The 18,486-nt window shown below is 39.7% G+C and overlaps 1 protein-coding gene across 8 annotated transcripts in view; it reads right to left on the reverse strand.

Annotated features, from left to right (window-relative positions):
• Nucleotides 1–18,486, reverse strand: part of ZMIZ1 (zinc finger MIZ-type containing 1) — a 363,572-nt gene that overhangs the window by 147,166 nt on the left and 197,920 nt on the right. For 7 of the 8 annotated variants that reach the window (XM_075025637.1, XM_075025638.1, XM_075025644.1 and 4 more), the window contains one exon: nucleotides 1,548–1,661. The exons of the other annotated variant lie outside the window; for it this stretch is intronic. In XM_075025637.1, coding sequence (XP_074881738.1) covers nucleotides 1,548–1,661 — 114 coding nt within the window. The remainder of the gene's footprint in view (nucleotides 1–1,547; nucleotides 1,662–18,486) is intronic. 8 annotated transcript variants of the gene reach the window in all.

An 18,486-nucleotide genomic window follows, 5' to 3' on the forward strand; every position in this document is an offset into this window, starting at 1 on the left:
AAGATAGTATTTTCATTCCAAGAAACTCTGATAACCAGGTGTTGTGTGTTTTACCTCACTATTTTTCATTGAGCATTTTCTTCTCACTTTCCCTACGTTCTGTGAAGACAGTGAATCACTAGCCATCAGACCTTATTTTGACCCTGCACTTGGGCAGGGCTGCAGATATGCTTCCATAGAAAGAAAAAATTTAAACAGCAAGGAAGTCGCAGGGCAGATTTACAATGTTCTAGCAGAGGTCTGCAGAGAAATATTATGCACAGGCTGCTGAGGTATACTTGAGCTGAATGTTTCCTTTTCCAAACGCTAACCTGAAAACGCTACCAACATTTTAAAAAACTATAAATAAAATATATTTATGGTCACATCAGATCCTATGTACATTTTCCCCACAATTAAGCTTATATATAACTTTTACTTCAAACAGAATTGTTAGATATCTTACCTTTGGACTCTACTAACATTTCTAACTTTCTTTAATTTTTTTTTCTGATTGGAAGAATGATATGCACCTCCTTGTAACATTGGATTTATTCTAACTTTTTGACACAGAAATCTGAGGGATGCTATACACTTGAGCACATTAAGATGGAGCCATTCCTTAACATTTGGATTTCTGGCAACTAAACCTCAGTCTTAGTCTCTGTTTTATATATATCAGCTATATAGTGCATGAAAGTAACCCATGCATTTCTGCCCCCCAACAAATACAATGATGCTCTCTTCAGTAGTAATTTTAAAATTTCTATCTCCTTTGTCACTATTTATATCAACTTGTTCTGCAAATTGCAGTGAAGCTTTTGAACACTCCTACTCCAGTCAGAATTTAATTCTTCTAGAGTCTAGACTCCACGTAAAAATTTTGGACTGGATCCTGCTGCTGGGTGCATGGGAAATAAAACTTTCAAAACAAAAAATGCTGTTGTGTACACACTAAAATATATTTTCAATGCATTATAATGAAGTTGCTTTAGGAACTGCAGTGGTCTTAATATAGAGTGAATGGAAAGAAAAGCACTGAAGTCAATAAAACTGTTGGAATTAGCATGTCAGGATTAGACCTGCAGTGAATATATGTAACAAAGTAAGCCTAACAGGTAGGTCAGAAACACTGTTCAGCTGAAATACACCATACTTAGTATAGAAGACAAGTAGTCCTCCAGTCCCACCAAAAATGAGCAAAGGAAAACAAATGGCTGAAAAGTCCGTTAATTCTGTAAGAACACAGCTCCCTTAGCAATTTCAAACCATGAAAATAAATATTGTATGTGCATATCAAGTAACACAGCCTGTGCATTTGTAAGTAATCTAACTATAAATGTTTTTCCCTTTTATGATTTAACTTCTTGTCACTGCATCTTGCTTCCTGTTAAATAATGGAGTCACATAAACAGTTGTCAGGATCTGGCTTCACCTGTTTAAGATAAAATGGAAAAAAACCCACCACAAAATGCAGATTCTGAAAATCAAGTTCCCTTGGCCACGACAGACTGCATACAGTATAAAACAGAGGATAGGAACCACCACCACAGAGGGAGCGGACATACCGTCAAACAACCCATCAGGCTCTGCTCAAACGGTCTCTGGAAGGCTCTGGGGTCTCCACACCAGTCCAGGAGCTCTGTTGCTGCATTATGGAAGTTTGCAGGGTTCTGTAAGTGCTGGAAAGGGAAGACAAAGCAAAATGGTAAATAACATACACAAGGGCTGACATAGTCTTTTCTACATCACATTAATGAAAAGTTTGGAAACTAGGAACAGCATATAATTTGGAATAAGACATTAAATTGTACAGTGAACACAGAAAATCCTACTTCATTCTTATTAATACTTATGCAGATTTTCTAATTTCCTAATACGAACTCATTAGTTAGAGGCGCACTGTAGCTGCAATACCAGAGCTCCCCTGAATTCCTTCCTCCATAACATTACCTCTCCCACCTGCAAACTATAATGGATTCTACTTGGCAATCAAAACTGTCTGAGCCCAAATTGAGGGAAATTTCAGTCTTATGTTCAAAGTCTTTGCCTTGGGCTTATGCCCCATTGTCGGGACATACCAGGACAGCCATGCCTTCCAACAAGCAAGATTTTAATCTTTGCCTGCCAGCCAGGAGACAAACAGGACGGTCTCAGAAAATACCAGTGACAGAGCAAAGCACACTTACTATACTGATCCTTTCTAGAAGTTTTGGTTTCTGTTCATCATGATGTATCAACATGAGCAATTTTGGTGATCAACTTTGGGATGATGAAAAATGGAGGATTATTTCTTGACTGAAGTGTGGTGGGATACTGCCATGACCAAAAATGTTTTCACATGCACAGAAAGCATGCAGAAATTTCAGTGTGGAATCCTACCTCTCCTGAAGAGGCTGGCACAATTTTGAGAAAAAAAATCTGGTTTTGTTTTGAAATTTGCATGGGCAATGCAATTTTTTAACTGTTACATTCATCTCTGCCTTTGTACTAAACAACCTGTAGTCCTGTTTTTAGAGGCATTTAGTAAACTTACCTGATACTATTATTCACACTGTCATCCCTTACTGTGCTACATTGCTAAAGTATTCCAACATTTTAGCAGGAGCAGAGGGAGGGCACAGGAAAGAAGGAATTCAATTTACATGAATAATATTGCTACTAAATGCTCCGATTCTGGTGATGCTAGATGTTTCAATGAAAACTCCAGAAACAAGAAGAAAAGAATCTATTTAGGAATTGCTGGTATCTTTTTAAATAGTAGTCTTGTAATTCTTGGGATTGCTGAGAAAAACATGAAAATGAGATGAACATTTTATCTGGAAGGCACAAAACCCAAAGGCATCATTTTAAAAATACATCATTATTTTTGAATCAGTTAGGTATTCTGGGAACACATGACTGCTCATTTCTAAGCATCTGGATTAACAATAAGGTTCACAACCTATTTTTTTTTTCCCTCGTCCCCTCATGCCCGAGAAGCCCCACATACTAACTTTATGACAAGCGAAGGAAAAACAAAAATCCTCCCACGCCAGGTTTTGAGGAGTTCCCAGTCTGTGAGCTTTTGGATGATGTTACTATAATTCTTATGCAATAAAGGCTCTTGGTCAGAGACCTTGTTTTAACAAGACATGACTGACACGTGGGGCACGGATTTTTAGAACAATAGCAGAATTTGAAAAAACAGACATTGTGCAATGCAGTTTTCTTCCTCTGCTCTACAAACACAGACTATAGCTCACGCTACCATCCAGTTTGATAGCTTTACCTAGGCTGCATTTCAGAACATTTTTTTGCCAGCTCATCATTTAATTGTTGGAGGAGTGAAACTATTGCATATACAAATTAGAGAGAAGAATCCAAGTAAATAAATGCAAGAAGCCATATTTTAAGGCTTCTTGTAAAAAAAATGTCTCATGAACAAAGCCAGCAGTTTGGGTTATGAATCTTGTAAGTAAAAGGGAAAAGGATGCCTTTTTGAAGGCTTCATTTAATCCTCCAGAGAAGTGATTGCCTGACACCAAATCTCTCAGTGTATATTGCTCCTTCTTCATGCCACTTTCATCTGCAGGGGAAACAGAAGTTGGTTCAAGCTCCTCTACAATAGCACATGTAAGCTCTGCTACTATCAAATATACAATTTCCAGAAGGCAAGAAAGGCATGTAAGTTGGTGAACAAATTGCACCATACTGAACACATACTGCACATGTAGGACACAGGTCACGGATCTCTCAGTAGGGAAAAAAAACCCACAACCCAAAACTTTTTCCACACAGAAACAACATAAGGAAAAATTCACTGAAGACTACTCAATTCTGTACTTGAAATAGTCTTTAATAATCCTTCCCTCTTTGTGAAATGAATTGAGATCTGCTGATGAAAAGCCCTAAATAAGAGCTAGATACTATTTATTTTCACCAGTGTTGCCACTTGCCAGCTACATACATGACATCTTCCACTAACACTTACAATGGGATTTCCCCATTGAGAAACAGACGTTATACTTGAATCAGAACAATTTTTATAGGTTTAGGCTAACAAATAAAAACCACAGCAGGACCTTAGCCATATGCTTAATTTTCAGTTTAGCACCCCATAATGCCAATTTCTACTTACCATGACACCGCTGAAAAGCAGTACCCCTTTCCTAGAGCAAAGGTCCAACACGTATTAAATTTGCACTTCCCTGTGGAAGAAGAGGCTCCTTCTACTTGCCTGTGTCAAAGCAGGGGCGACCTCAATGACTTAATTGTTCTGTAACTTTCTATCAAGTTATTTCACTGCATCAGGCCTGAGCACTGAGGCACACTATCATAACCCACTTCTTAAATACAGAGGAGATGCTGAAATCCTGACTTCTTAAATGCAGCAACACAACTGAAACTAGTTTAGAAACTCATTGGGCAAGATAAACAATTCTATTCATTCCATTATAGGCTAAAAAGCCCCAAATAAACCATAAGAAGTCAGAATACCAGTGGTTTCCATCTTTGTGGAGTAGATTTGAGTAGTTTCTGAGACAAGATAAAAGCTAGTCCTCTGGGGACACTTCTTGCAATGTCACACGCAGTTCTGTCTGAGACATATGTCTCACAGCTTTCTGACTTTGTTAGTAGTTTTAAATTAAGGTTCTCCTCCGATTTTTCTTTTTCAGATTACAGCAGGCAAGGTTACTTTTGCGGAAAACAAAGAGAAGATCCAGCATGAACCAAACCATGAAGGCAGGTGCAATTCCTTCCCTCAGTTATGCAAGAAGACATTCCAGATGCCTACTGTGATTTTTTATTTATTGACAGCTTAAACACTGCACCCGGGGCAAAAAGCCCCAATGTCATTCACATCCTCACAACAAAAAGCCTACTTGAGAAGAAAGTTACATCTACTATATTAATTGAAAAAGAAATTAAATATATTTTCTTAGCTCTCGATCCAAGAACATAAGTACAAAACAAAGCTTATGCCAGATCCATCCATCAGCTTTGTTGTGAAGCATTTCCCATTCATGGCTCTTCAACTGAAATTATTGGCAGCATTTTGACAAAAGCAAGGCGTGTGTCTGAAGAGTCTAGTCTGAAACTGTGCTTCATGTAAACAAGGAAAAAAAAAATCACCTCATTAGTAGATGGTTTAGAAAAAAGTGACAATGAAACTGATCTGGCTATGACACACCTTAGTGTATCTTCAAAGCTACTAGTGAAGGGTCACCTAACACCACCATGCTTGCAAGCAATGGTGTTTTCAACAAGTGGAGACGATTTGTATTAATAAAATCTGAAGCAGAGATGAACAAAGCCAATGAACTGAATGAATCGGTTATTTACCAGATTGCTTTCAGTATCATCTGCTTTTTAGAAGGCTATTTGTGAAACATGACAACTTCTGTTATTTCAAAACCTAAGAAAATTTTCAGTATAATCATTTATAACTCCAAAAACCTAGTATTTCCTTAGCCTGAATGGAACAGAAACCACAGAAATACTTGATGCATGTGAGTGTATCATTATTGCAGGGATCACCAGGTGGTGCTTTGAAGAGACAGTCTCTCGAAGTGGTTTATTCTTGGTCTTGGAAGGAATCTTGTGTTCTTCGTAGCACTTCAATTAACAGTCTGGTGTGGGGGGATGGAGAAAACACTAAAGGACTTTGGCTCTCCACTTTACTATGTCCAGCACGAGTGAATTGTACCAGCAAAGCCCTTCCTGAGGACTGGGATGACATTTGGGCTGGATTCCAGGGAAGACAGGAATGAACATCTACGTGCAGCTCATGACCACCTCCGGCTTAAACATTTTATTTACCTAAAGAACACACCATCTTTGTAAATTAGAGTGGACATGTGGGCAGAGGATGCAGGTACACTAGGACCCCAGTTCATTAGCTTTCACAGGAACTGTCTCTGTGCCTGTTCCATGGTTTGCTGCTGTGTAGTTGCCCGGTGGGGGGTAACAGCATTCACATGGGGAGTTACACACAATAGCTGATATGTGGCAGTTTTTGGTGCAAACATTTCAAAATACAGCCACTTCTTGAAATTGTTACTCCCTTCCAATTAGACAGTGATCAAGAAGTCTTGATATGCAATAAAACTCTGCAATGGGCCCAAAAGTAGAAGCTTCATTCCACATACGAATTCAGGCCCTTATGAGTGAAATAGGCATATGTAGTAAAGATCTTACTTTTTTAAAGATACTACAGTGCAATTGAGTACTTTCAGCCTACCCACCCACACCAAAGTGGGTGCACACCACTTCCTGCAACCAAAGACTCAATATGATTTTAAAGACAGAAATAAATTATTCACATTGAAATATGGCAAGGACAACAGCCTTATCTCCTCTAAATATAAAAGACTGCAACCCAGATGTACACTCATGTATCTTAGAATAGTCTAGTAATGGAAGAATAACAGTCAAAATTAAGAGCAATTACAGGAGGTTAACACTATCTCACACACACATCAAGAAATGCTAACATGACAGCAATAGTATGGAAAGTGATTCATTTAAACATGGAATCCATATGTTCCAGTTTGTTGCTATAGAAAACAAATGTAGAATTTCAATTCACAAATGACATATCTCCAGTGGAGGATTTGTTTCTCTCTTTTCTGCAGAATACATCAGACTGAAGGCACAGGCCTAATTTGCCACAACTTAACCTATTCAAAATGAGATGTCATGCAAATAAGTTTTTGAGCAGCAAACTGCTTAACTATGCTAAACAAGTTATTGCATTTATTTACGTGATGTCGCACCAAATTATGAAGGCTGACTCAAGTTGTCTGTTTATTTTGCCGAGTTATGTCTGCTCTGTGTCTCACTCCTTGATTTAATTGAGCTGCTGAAGATAATATAACTTATCACATAGACACTATGCCATGTTGCTAGATTCTAGGTTAATTAACAGTAGCCTACAGTCACTGAATTTCTCACATGGTTAGCCACTTGGACCCTGTCTACTGTCTAGCTTCACTAATCAACGAGTCTGGGAATTTTACATTAGCAACAGAATACACTAGCAACACACAGAGCTTTTGACTGTACAGAAAAAACACAGCTAGATGGTAGGTAGCCTTTTCTTCACTCTGAAATTAACCTGTTCTGCACACCATGTGGCAAGGCTGCATGCCTGGCAAAACTTCTGGTACACCAATTGAGGAAATTAAATCCAGGAGGCAGCTGCTCTCCTGCAGGACAGAAAGCTATGGCTGCTGCTCCACAAGCACTGCCAGCTCATGCAAGCACCGGTGGCTGCCAGCCCTCAAAGGTTCCTGTCTCCCATGGCTCTGCCTTCTCCTGCCTGCTCTCTTGCACACGCACGAGAGGACACATGGCTGCATGGTGAACTAGCCTCATCCTATACTACCAATTTCAGCTACCTTGGCTCTCCAAAATGGCATGCAGTGCAGCCCCTTGAACCTTAGCACTAGCAGGGGAGATAGCCGCGTGTGCCACCCCAGCAACAGGCCACTCAGGAGCTCATGGGAATAGTCACAGGTTACAGCACGTCATCTTTTCATGCCAATACTAGACCGAAGTTGACCTAAAACTAAGGATACATTTTCTTTATATGCTTAGGCTATCATGGCAGACTGCCCCTGGGAGCTTCTTCCCCAAACCGCATACTTCCACCACTTTCAGTGCATCAGACCACGCTTGTTGTTCTGACCATGAACTAACCTCCCAAATACTGATTTTCAGTCATCAGTTACTGGGAGATTCGCCATGTGACCACACAATCATTAGACCTGACTCAAAGAAAGCGGCAGCAAACAAAAGGTAGGGCTGGGAAGGTACCAGGACTCTGCTCTTAGCAGCCCACACTTTGGATTAAACGCATCACAAAACTTCTCCCGAAGGTGGAGCTATACCATCAACATAAGAGGAAGACAAAGTTAAGTTCACAGTATAAATACTCCTCGTGCCTCACAACACCTCCCCCCCCCCCCGCCCCTTTTTAAAAGAATGGTATTTTCGATTATTTCAACCCAGAGAAATACTTTTTGTTATTAATATTCCTCGTTATTCTCCATAAAACACAATGCATACAAAGAGAGGTGCCAAAAGGAAATAATGAGTTTTAGTGTTCTGATAATGTACATATTTACTGTGGGGTTAATCCTCAGACTTCAGCCAAGTTATTCCTAGTTTAGACAACAGATTCATCTACGAGGTCTGCAAAACCTTGCAACAGGTCCAGAATTTCAAGTGATATAAAACCCAGTACCAAACCCATTTTTTCCAAATCATGAGCCAGATATTCAGCATGCCATAAATTTTGTGTAGAGCTCGTGACATTTGAAATGCATGTATACAAGTCTTAAGTTCACATGATCTGCTTGCTATTTTCAGCTGCTGGCATGCAGGTTTTCAAGCCTTTCTCCACAACAATGGAAGCTAAAATTCTCATATGGTTGTAAAATCTAGGAATTTAAAAGTAAAACAAGACATACAGCAGTTATCGAACTTTGCGTATAAAAATAAGGATGCTCAAAACTATTAATGCAGAAACGATAGTTCTTTTGGAACTAAACCAATTGATACTGGTTGAGGAAGGAGCTGACCCACTCTCTTCTACGCCTACATGACTTTTCTAACTCTGGTGCATACCAGCTCTTGACAGGAGCCTTGAGAGACAGGATTTGGTGTCCAGGTGCTCTGGCAGATTCTGCCAGCAATTCAGACTTTTTATTTTTCTATCTTAATATTCATCCACACATGCCTGCAATCAGATGTAATGAAAATGCACTGTTGTACTGAAGTAGGGCGAAGAGGGGAGTAGGAAAGAAAGGTACCTAGAAAGGGAAAGGAGAGAGAGAACAGAAAGAGATTACATGCCCTTCAACTGAAACAACCCAGGAGCAGAATTACTGTGGTCCTGCATGTTGGGCAAAGGGCATTCAGCTCCCAAACGAAAACTAATCACCTATCTAAAGAATGTAAACAGGATTCCTGGTCAGACACCCTTGACACAGCGTAACCAGGGGGAGAGAAGGTTGGTCTGTGTATTACTCAGCACACAATTATGTTCCCACTAGACCTAAATTTGATAGCTCACTCAGCACCATAAGCAAGCAGTAGAGGACCTGTGAATCAGCAAGGGTCATTTGCTGTAATACATTAATAGAGCCTTTATTACTTTAAAACCTGAGCAGGCTCCGTGAGTGAGCCCAACCACAAGCCCCTCTCCCCTTCCTATGCACAGGCCACTACTTCAGATCCCCATCCAACCAAGAATTCTCTCTCTCCCTGGTGTGCCCTCCACTGGCTGCAACAGAGCTCAGGGAGTGTTACAGAAATACAGGACATTAACCAAGGATACGCTTTAAATACAGAAAATGCCATAACTTGAAATAAGTGGTTTCTCTTCTTTTTCTTTTTTTTTTTTTTTGAGAGTCAAGGATGATTATACAAAGGCCTTATCCACAGGCAGCTATGCTCAGTATATGAAAAACTCATCCACAATGAAGATTCAAAACAAATGGCCTTTTTCTTTTTCAAGAGGATAGGGGGGAGTATTGAGCTATTTTCTGTCTTTTGGGAGTGCGATTTTTGTTTATCTGGATATGGTTATATATAGTTCAATTCTCTGCAGTCCCCTTCAATATCAAAGATTGTTTTATTTATCAAAAAATTAAAAGGCTCAAGCTGTGCATTTTGTATTCAGATAATCCCCCCCCTCCCAATTTAGTGTTTGTGAGATTGAGAGATCCCTAATTAATAGAATTATCTTGCACTTACATGGCTCATTCCATCAGAGGCTTTATAAATATTTTATTAACCTCACATTTTGAGAAGCACTAGATACACTGAGAGAGAGATTAAAACCATGTTAGCCATGCCTACTTATAAAAAAAAAAGAATGAAAGGGAGTCACCTTTGCCCCATTTGTCCACTGCAGCTTCTTTTTCAAAGTAAAACAGTAAACACTGAGCAAAGACCACTACTTCTTTATCAGATGTTTTAACTACATGAAAATACTGGGTAAGATGAGCAGGGGAGTGAACACTAAAGACAGAAGATCACATGCTAAACAAATGAGAAAAAAGAACAAATAAAAACCATAAGCATCACTGAACTGCCAAAAAAGCAAGTTGTCCAGTTGTGAGCTGTAAGGGAACAAAACCTGTACTAATGCAGATTTCCATAGATGCTTCTCTCATACACTTTTAGTATAAAGTGTGTGTATAAATCAGTATTGGTTTCAGAAAAGATGAATGCCTGGTAATTGAATAGCCTTGTTCTGCTGCCTGAGTCTCCTATACCATGATCTCTGTGAGGAAGATTGTGCATCTATATGTGCATATGGTGGAGGAAAGGAAAAATATTGCAACCTTGGCTTGTCCATTAGTTTTACAAAAGCATTAGAGGTGGGTTCAACACCCTGATCCTCAAGCACTATACACAGAAGCTAGAAGAGCTAAACCAAGAATCACTCCCTAGCTCTGCTGATGAATTACATTGCCTTCCTGCTCTGTACCTTTCATATCTACATAACTGCAGTATATTTATGATATACTTTGATATAACTTTGTATTATATAAGGGAACAGGCAGCAAATTAAACTTCTTTGGTCATAAACCCATCTACTGCTCTTCCACCCCACTTTCCCCTGCCCAAGGGAAAACTGTGACTTAGGGGTCTAAAGGCTGTGATCCAGATCTGACTGAAGATGGAAATGGGGCATGCTAATGGCAATATGTCTTCTTGTTAATCTATCAATAGATGGAACAACAGTGCCCAGTCCAATCTTTGTACCCTTCTTACCACCAGCACCTGGACTGCTATTATGCTAGCTGAGAGCACTGAGAACAGCACGGTTTACGAAAGACTCAAAATAATCGGAGGGCTCTGAATTATATTTCCTTAATCACTCACAAAGTGTGATTTGATGGGGGAAAAAAAGTCAAGAAACAAAGGTGCAACTGCTCTTTCTCTAAGGTCATGCTCAGTGATACAAGGCTCTAATCTATCCTTAAATTTGCAATTACAACTCAACTGAATTACGAAATCAGTTTGCCTAACCAGTTCACTCACTCTTCTTGGCAACTGAAACAAGCCATCTTCCATTAGTATCTCCCTATTATAACACGCTAGCATAAGATGGCTCTGTATGTGACTACAGCAAGGATGCTGAGGCTTCTTTAGCTTTATCATTCCAATAGATGATGTAACAATATAGGAGCTTTCTTCTCTAATGCCCTCATAATTTTCAGCCAGTAGTTTCAGTCCTAAATATCTCAATGTATCAAGGAGTTCATTTTCTCAAAGCAGTGCCCAAGCTCTTTCCCTTAGAGTACTGTTGCACTATTAGAATAATGATCTGAATATTTACTTAAATTGCTAATGGTTTTCATTGAATAGGTTTATTTGTTCCAGACCTGTATACCTCCCTTCTTTAAAAAAAAAAATCTAGCTTCATAATGTCTTTTAGTAGAAGATTAAGTGAAGGATACAGGCAAAGTGAGGTGTCCACATAAATAATTCTGTGTTGTGAACCATTTAATAATGAGGTACATATCACAGCATTTTGAAAAGTTTGGGTCAGTGGTTTTTTTTCATGCAGTTCTTACCATATCAAGGTGTTTTAAAGACATTAATGAAGTACTGCAACATCACTTTACTGGAAGATTATTGTCACTAGTGCATCCTTTAAAAAGAAATAACATTACCCGAGAGCATAAAGTGAGTTGATGGCAAGGGGGGGAAAAAAAGGCACTGACTGAAATTCCTCTGACTTATGTACTGAACCAACTTTAAAAAATGCATTAAAAATAAATCCATTTATTCATTTTCTAAATTTCAGGAGAATAAATGCACTGATTTTGAAAAATAACCAATAATCTTCAGCATACCCTATCAAACAGCAGCACATTTGTTGGACATATTTTGTTTTCCAATTAATTTTTTTGACTTAATTTACCTACTGATTGTGGTTTTTATAGCACTTTTAATCAACTGTCTTAATCTTTATTATTTTAATCTCTTAATCTATGCAGAGATAAAATCTCAAGGTGACTATTTAAAATGACCACTATGATACCACTGCGGAAGATGTAAAATTCACATGACCTATTCTCATAGGTCCTACCAGCCAGCTAGACACTACTGAGATATTTCAAAGTCGAAAGAAAAAATGCTTCCCCATACATCTTTTTAATTTGCATGTGCTTACAAAACTGCCCACAGCATGTGCTTTGTGACCTGCCTATGTACGATGTTAACAGCTCTTCTTGAGTAGTACACAGAAGCAATAAGGAGCAAACACCACCAGTGAGGAGACTTTTCCTTCAGTAGATGATGGTAGTGGTCTGCATAGCTGAAGGCTTTTGGTGTTAACAGTACTATCACCACTTCAAACAGCCTTTATAAAAACACCTTCTGCTTTTACAAATAGGCACAATGGTCCTTATGTGCAAATGCTGTATAAGTCACACCTGCTGTGGATTTGCTGTTGCACTAATGCACACAACAGAAGGAACTCAAGTAGCAAGCGCATACATATGAAGGAAGAGCAAAAAATTGCATGACAGAAGCTAGAGACATGTTGCTAGCTATGTCACGTCTTTACTGCAGAGTTTGACCCAGCTACTGACAAAAAGGACTTCATGTGCTCATCTGACACCAAGATGACACCATAGATCCAATTTACAGATTTCTAGAATTTTCAAATGTTCATCCTTATTTACCAATAGGCAATTTTAAGCAATAGGCCAGATTAGTTGCACAGAAAAGAATAAAATTGTTCTAAATACTATGGATACTATAAGCTTTAAGTGTAAGTTTAAAACATGGATATTTTCCTTTTCGAAAACAGTTAACAACACTAACATTCCGGCTCTTGAGGACAAGTGCTGCAGTGAAACAAGCAGCAGAATTGGGAAGGAAAGAAGTGTACCCACACCAACTTTACCAGCTCGCCTTAAAAGATGATGGGTTATATTCCGCCCACTATTCATCTCAGATGAACATACCAGCCAAATACTGTGAACATCAAGAAGGTGTTTTCTTCCCCTCACCTCCAGAAGCGCTTCTAGCACTTTGCCTCTTTGCTCGTTCCCTTGTGGCTTCGCTGCCTGAGCCAGAGCAGTCCCTACCAGGATGCAGGATCTCACAGGGCAGGAATGTTGATTGACAAGTCTCTAAATGGAGTAGAGGAGCCAGGAAAGCTGGTCTGCTGTCAGTTTTTCCTAAACATACTTAACTCTAGCAGAGGAATATTCCAACAGACTGAACACGAAAACAGACAAAGAATTTGCAGCTATGGGTCTCAGGAAAAAAAAAGAAAGAAAAAAAAGAAAAATATAGCTACTAAGATGGCATTGATGGACGATTCAACCAATAAGCTGTAACACTAGAGGCTCATCGAATGTCTTTTTATGGAAAAGAAAGGTCTTTTTCACCATTAGCCTTACGGCTATATGTTATTGCATATTTAGCTGCTAAAAAACCCTGTCACACTTATATGGGCTACAACCAAAAATATGTATTCTAAATAAATGCACCCTTCCTAAGATTACTTCTCATTTTCAAAGTTCTTCAAGAAAGAAATTTTCATGAAGCTTTATTAAAGCCTTTTGAGCTGTAATTTCATACCAGTCCATATTAAACAGTCCAAAATATATTAAGAATGACACGTTTAGGACTGCTGAACATTTACATGAGTCTGCAACAGTAACACTGAAGAGCAGAAGAATTAGTTCAAACATTTCAGGGCTTAAATGCTAACAGTTATGTAAATATACAAAGAATTCTATTTTCCTCTGAATTGCAAGCAACCAAAAACCCAGTTGCTGAATGATGAAAGAAATGGGCCTGCTTGTTTCCAATTTGAGCAAGAAAATGTCAACAAAAACACACAGCAATTACAACTTTTAGCATATCTTTCTGAATGGCTGGGTAGGCATTATAAAGCATTGCAACTGCAGCAATTCAGCAAGCTTTCTTGACGGAAAGAGAGGGGAAACGTGAATCTGTTTCTAGAAATCAGCTACGTGATGTGTGCCTCCAATTAAGTGGGGTTCCCCAAGTGATTCAGCATCATCTGATGATAGTGTTCAATGTGTCCTGATGTACCATGACACAAGCAGCAGAAACAACCTTCTCTGTTCCCACCACAGTCAAGTACTTTTGATAGCAGAGAGTCTTTTCATACTTCCTTTTAACCTGTTACTAAAATTTCAGCACAGCTTTAGTATGTACCCTGACAACCATTCTCAGCATGGCAGGAAGATATCACACACCTATTCTGAAAGGGGTGGTTTCCTTGTAACTTAAACATAGAAAGATTTTCTCCATCTTCTATTTTTCAAGAATTTCAGAAGAGATGTATAGAAACCTTACAAACTGACTGAGAGCAGAGACAAAAGGTACGAGTCCCTAGATTTAAAATAGCTCTAAGTTTTTAAAGTGGACCCATCAGGGTAAGAATAGAGAGGAGATGTCATGCAAACCACTGATTCTGTCTGCTATTTGCTTGTATCACGTAAGGAAAATAATGGACACTATTTGATTAAAGCGATACCTCTGGTCTGTTATGAAGAACAGTTTAAGAAAACGAGTCAATTCCCTGTCAGGACTTCCTATCCAGTGGGAGCCAAGCTGGCTCCTTCAGAAGGCTGTGCCTGGGCCCCTCAAATTCAGCTCTGTACCCGCCCAACCCAGCTCCTGCTGCTCCAGAGCTCCATGGTGGATGGTGCATTCGAGCAACCCAAGCAATAAGTACTCAGCAGATAAACAGATTATTACTGCAGCCTTGAATAAGGCAGTGCTCAGGAGCTATCAGACCTTCGCTGAGCACAAAATAATTTTGTGGTTTTTGTTTGTATGGGCAAAGAATTAAAAAGTCTGCATCCTCAAGATCCCTCCTCCTTCATCGTACCCTGAAGAGTCTCCTGTGTCACGACAAACTAATTGCATGTGTTAAGGGAGGCCTGTTACTTTGGCTTTTTCCACTGTACATCAAAAAAACCCTATGTTTGATTTTAAAGCAAATAGACTTAACAAATACTGAGGGAATCCGCTACAAAGAGACCACACAAGCTGTTCCAGCCTTCCACAGAAGTCTGGGGGTTTTTTTAAGCATAAATACACAGCCACCTCTTCAGTTTGCCCTTTCATCTATTCTGAAACACTTCTTAACACACACACACACACACACACACACACTTCATTTCCTAACTAGCTGATCATATACAAGTTTTGGGTTTGTAGCTTTAAAGTGCTAAAAAAGATGAAGGTAAAACACAGCCTTGATCCTGGAACAGAAGTCAGCAAGGATATTGTGGGTGTCTCACAAGTCACAGAGCTGGGAAGAAAGAAGCCTGTCCTGACCCTGTGTTGAAACCTGATCTAGTTAGAGGCACATGGATTACCATTTATAGTGTTTCTCAGGGGCTGGGGTGAGGGGTAAGGAGGGCGGCAGACAGCTCTTGGTCTGGCTGCATGAGCTGCCAGCAAGGTTATAAAACATGCAGATGCTGGGCACCAAGGAGGGATGGTTTTCCTCCCCCTGTTGCAGTGCACCTTTCATGCCACTGCTGTGTTAACCACCCCGAAAGCACATGTCTCTTGAGAACAGCAGTACTGTTTGTTCACAGGCCAGGAAGAAAGGATAAAAGACTGGAGACCAGGGAAGAAAAGGCAGGCAGATTTTTGTCTGACCCTGCAGTTAATCCCCCAAATTGGTGAAGATGCATTGATACAGCCATGCAAGGTACTGCTTTGCTCCCCAAACTAACATGCACATATGAGTGTGCAGTCCAGTTCTCTATGGGTGAACTGGAAATTACTCTTTGTGGTACCACGTTAATTTTGCCAGCTAATGACCTGTCTCAAAGAACAAGGTAAATGTCTCCAAGGTGGAAATTTATGACACTGTGCCAGAGAGGCGAGTCTCCTCCAAAAAGCTAGTCAGAGTTGGTTTCTGTCTCTTGCTCCACTATGGCAAAGGTAACAGCACAAGATTTTCAAACTATGAAAAAGCAAAGAGCAGACTCTATGCTAAGTTCTTCTTCAACAACAACAACAAAACAAAACAAACAAACAAAAAAAATCAGCCCTTCCTCTCCAACAAAACCACAAGTATTGCCACTTCCACAAAAAAAGCTTTCTGCTTTGTATTTCCAGCGTTCAGCCACTGTCTGGGTTAACTACACATTTTCATGAGTTGAAAACAAAAGCATCCCTATTCTCTTATTCAGGCCTATACAGAACGAAGGCACCGTGAATTCACAAGCATGCCCAAGTAGGAAACCTCCTTGTCAGGCATCCTTTGCTGTCTGACAGAACAGAGCAGCTATGCAAGCATGCCCCTGCCCACCAGAAAACCCGGAGCTGTCTTCCAGACAGGATCAAACAAAACCAAGAATGCTCCACGAATGCTGTGAAGTCTGACCTTCCTCCCTTCCCCTCGGCCTTCATCACTGAAGAAATATCGTAGCTGCATATGTAAACCAGCACTATGTATAAATGAAGTAGTAGTTTAACTGACAGAGTACTCATTACATAGGCAAAAATATCTCTTTAATACTGTAAGAAGTGTAATTTGATATTCTTTTATCTAATTAAAATAATACAAATTCTTTATGTACAGAAGCTGACAGCTCTAGAAAAAGGAACTGAGCAGCATCCTCCATTTGTCTCCACTCTATTTAAAAGTCTGTTCTTACAGCTGAAGGTTAAATTGTTCTGCAAGTCACTTCATTCTTCATCCTATGGGCTAGGATGGTCAAAAAGGACACAAATTTGTGCCAGTCAAGGGCATATTTGTTCTGAACCAGATAGTTGTTGAGAAGAAACTGGGATGAAATCCCCAAATTCATATTTCCCTCAGACCTCTAAAGGGCCATGAGATGCATTAACTTTCTCCACAGAGTGATGAAGGAGAGAGCCACCACAGACCAAGGCTAGATTATGACCAGCAATTCTGCAGGGACAGATTCCTATTTCTGCTCCAAACTAGCTTTGTTTAATTTATTCTGAAATCCTCTCTTATACAGGAAACAGAGAGAAAAATCAGCTGGCTTAGGTATAAAAGCTATTCTTTTTTTATATTCCCCAAAGCATGTGCATGGCCAGACTTGCAAATAAACACACATTTTCTGTTCTTTGCATTACTACACATTCTAGCAAATAGAAACTTCTACTAATATCTAGGCAAACATGACCAAAGATAATGATGGAGACTGCTGAAACTAAGAGAACGGAAACATAACCATAGAATCATACAATATCTCAAGTTGGAAGGGACTCATAAGGATCATCAAGTCCAACTCCCTGCTCCTCACAGACTACCTAATACTAAATCATATGACTAAGAGCATCATCCAGATGCTCCCTGAACTCTGACAGGCTTGGTGCTGTGACCACTTCCCTGGGGAGCCTATTCCAGTGACCCTGACCCTCAGTGAAGAACCTTTTCCTAATGTCCAATCTGAACTTCCTCTGATGAGACCTCAGTTCCATTTCCTTGTGTCCTATTGCTAGTTACCAGAGAGAAGAGATCTGGTAGAGAGGAGAAGTACCTCCCCTTCTGCTGCCTTTCTTGAGGAAGTTGTAGATAAAAGAAAATAAAACAAGTTTTAAAATCTAGACCAATCCAGTACTACCCCCATGCTTATTTTTTATTAGTTCCTTTGATTTAGGGTGCTTGCGTCTACAACACAAAGAAATCTGTGAACAGAGAAATGCTGTGCTCCCTCAAGAAGCAATATGCACATGTCTCACAGCAAAAGTAGGCAGGTAGGTTTTTAACTTAGTTAATACAAATATAAAACTGAAACAGCAGGACTCTGGCCTCTAAACATGCTGTGGCCTGAACTGATAGAGAAAACTGCTCAGACAACAGGGAAAAATGATTTGGGAACATTATTTCACAGAATAATGTCCTTCTGTTTTTTCAATGTAATTCAGAAAATTTCAACCAGTTCTGAAGAGATAAACTTTGGAGCTCATCTCATGGATCCAGCTGGGATAACTAACCTTCAAAATACCTGTATGCAGCTTGCATTTATGCACCTGTTTGCTGCATGCATGTATTGGTTTAGAGATAAAAACAGGAAACTTCAACATAGGAAACCATTCTCTTGCTCACCTCCTCTACACAAAGGACCATTGCTATGAATTTTCTGTAAGGATTCTTGCATGCAGAGAAGAATGTATGTGAGGGGAGGATACATGCTGCCTGCAACACCAGAGAGCAAAGCTCACTGAGAAAGGTGAAGCAGGGAAAGATGGCATTTGCTCATTCCATCCTTCCCTTGGTAGTTTCACTTGGTTATAAAAGCATTTGCAAGCACAGTTACAGTGGGGAAATCTGTAAATGAGACTTAGATTCCACTGCCTTTCAGTGAATTGTAAGGGCCCTTCATCTTCACAAACAGAAGCTTCTGAAAATTTTACCTTGCAAACAGAAGTTTTTACATCTCTACACAAACCGATTAACCCGAGCACTTGGAGTTATGCCAACCATCCAAGTTCAAGTCTCCAGGCAGTGCAGGTCTC

This window comes from Buteo buteo, chromosome 4 (genome assembly GCF_964188355.1).
Source record: "Buteo buteo chromosome 4, bButBut1.hap1.1, whole genome shotgun sequence".
Taxonomy (NCBI): Eukaryota; Metazoa; Chordata; class Aves; order Accipitriformes; family Accipitridae; genus Buteo; species Buteo buteo.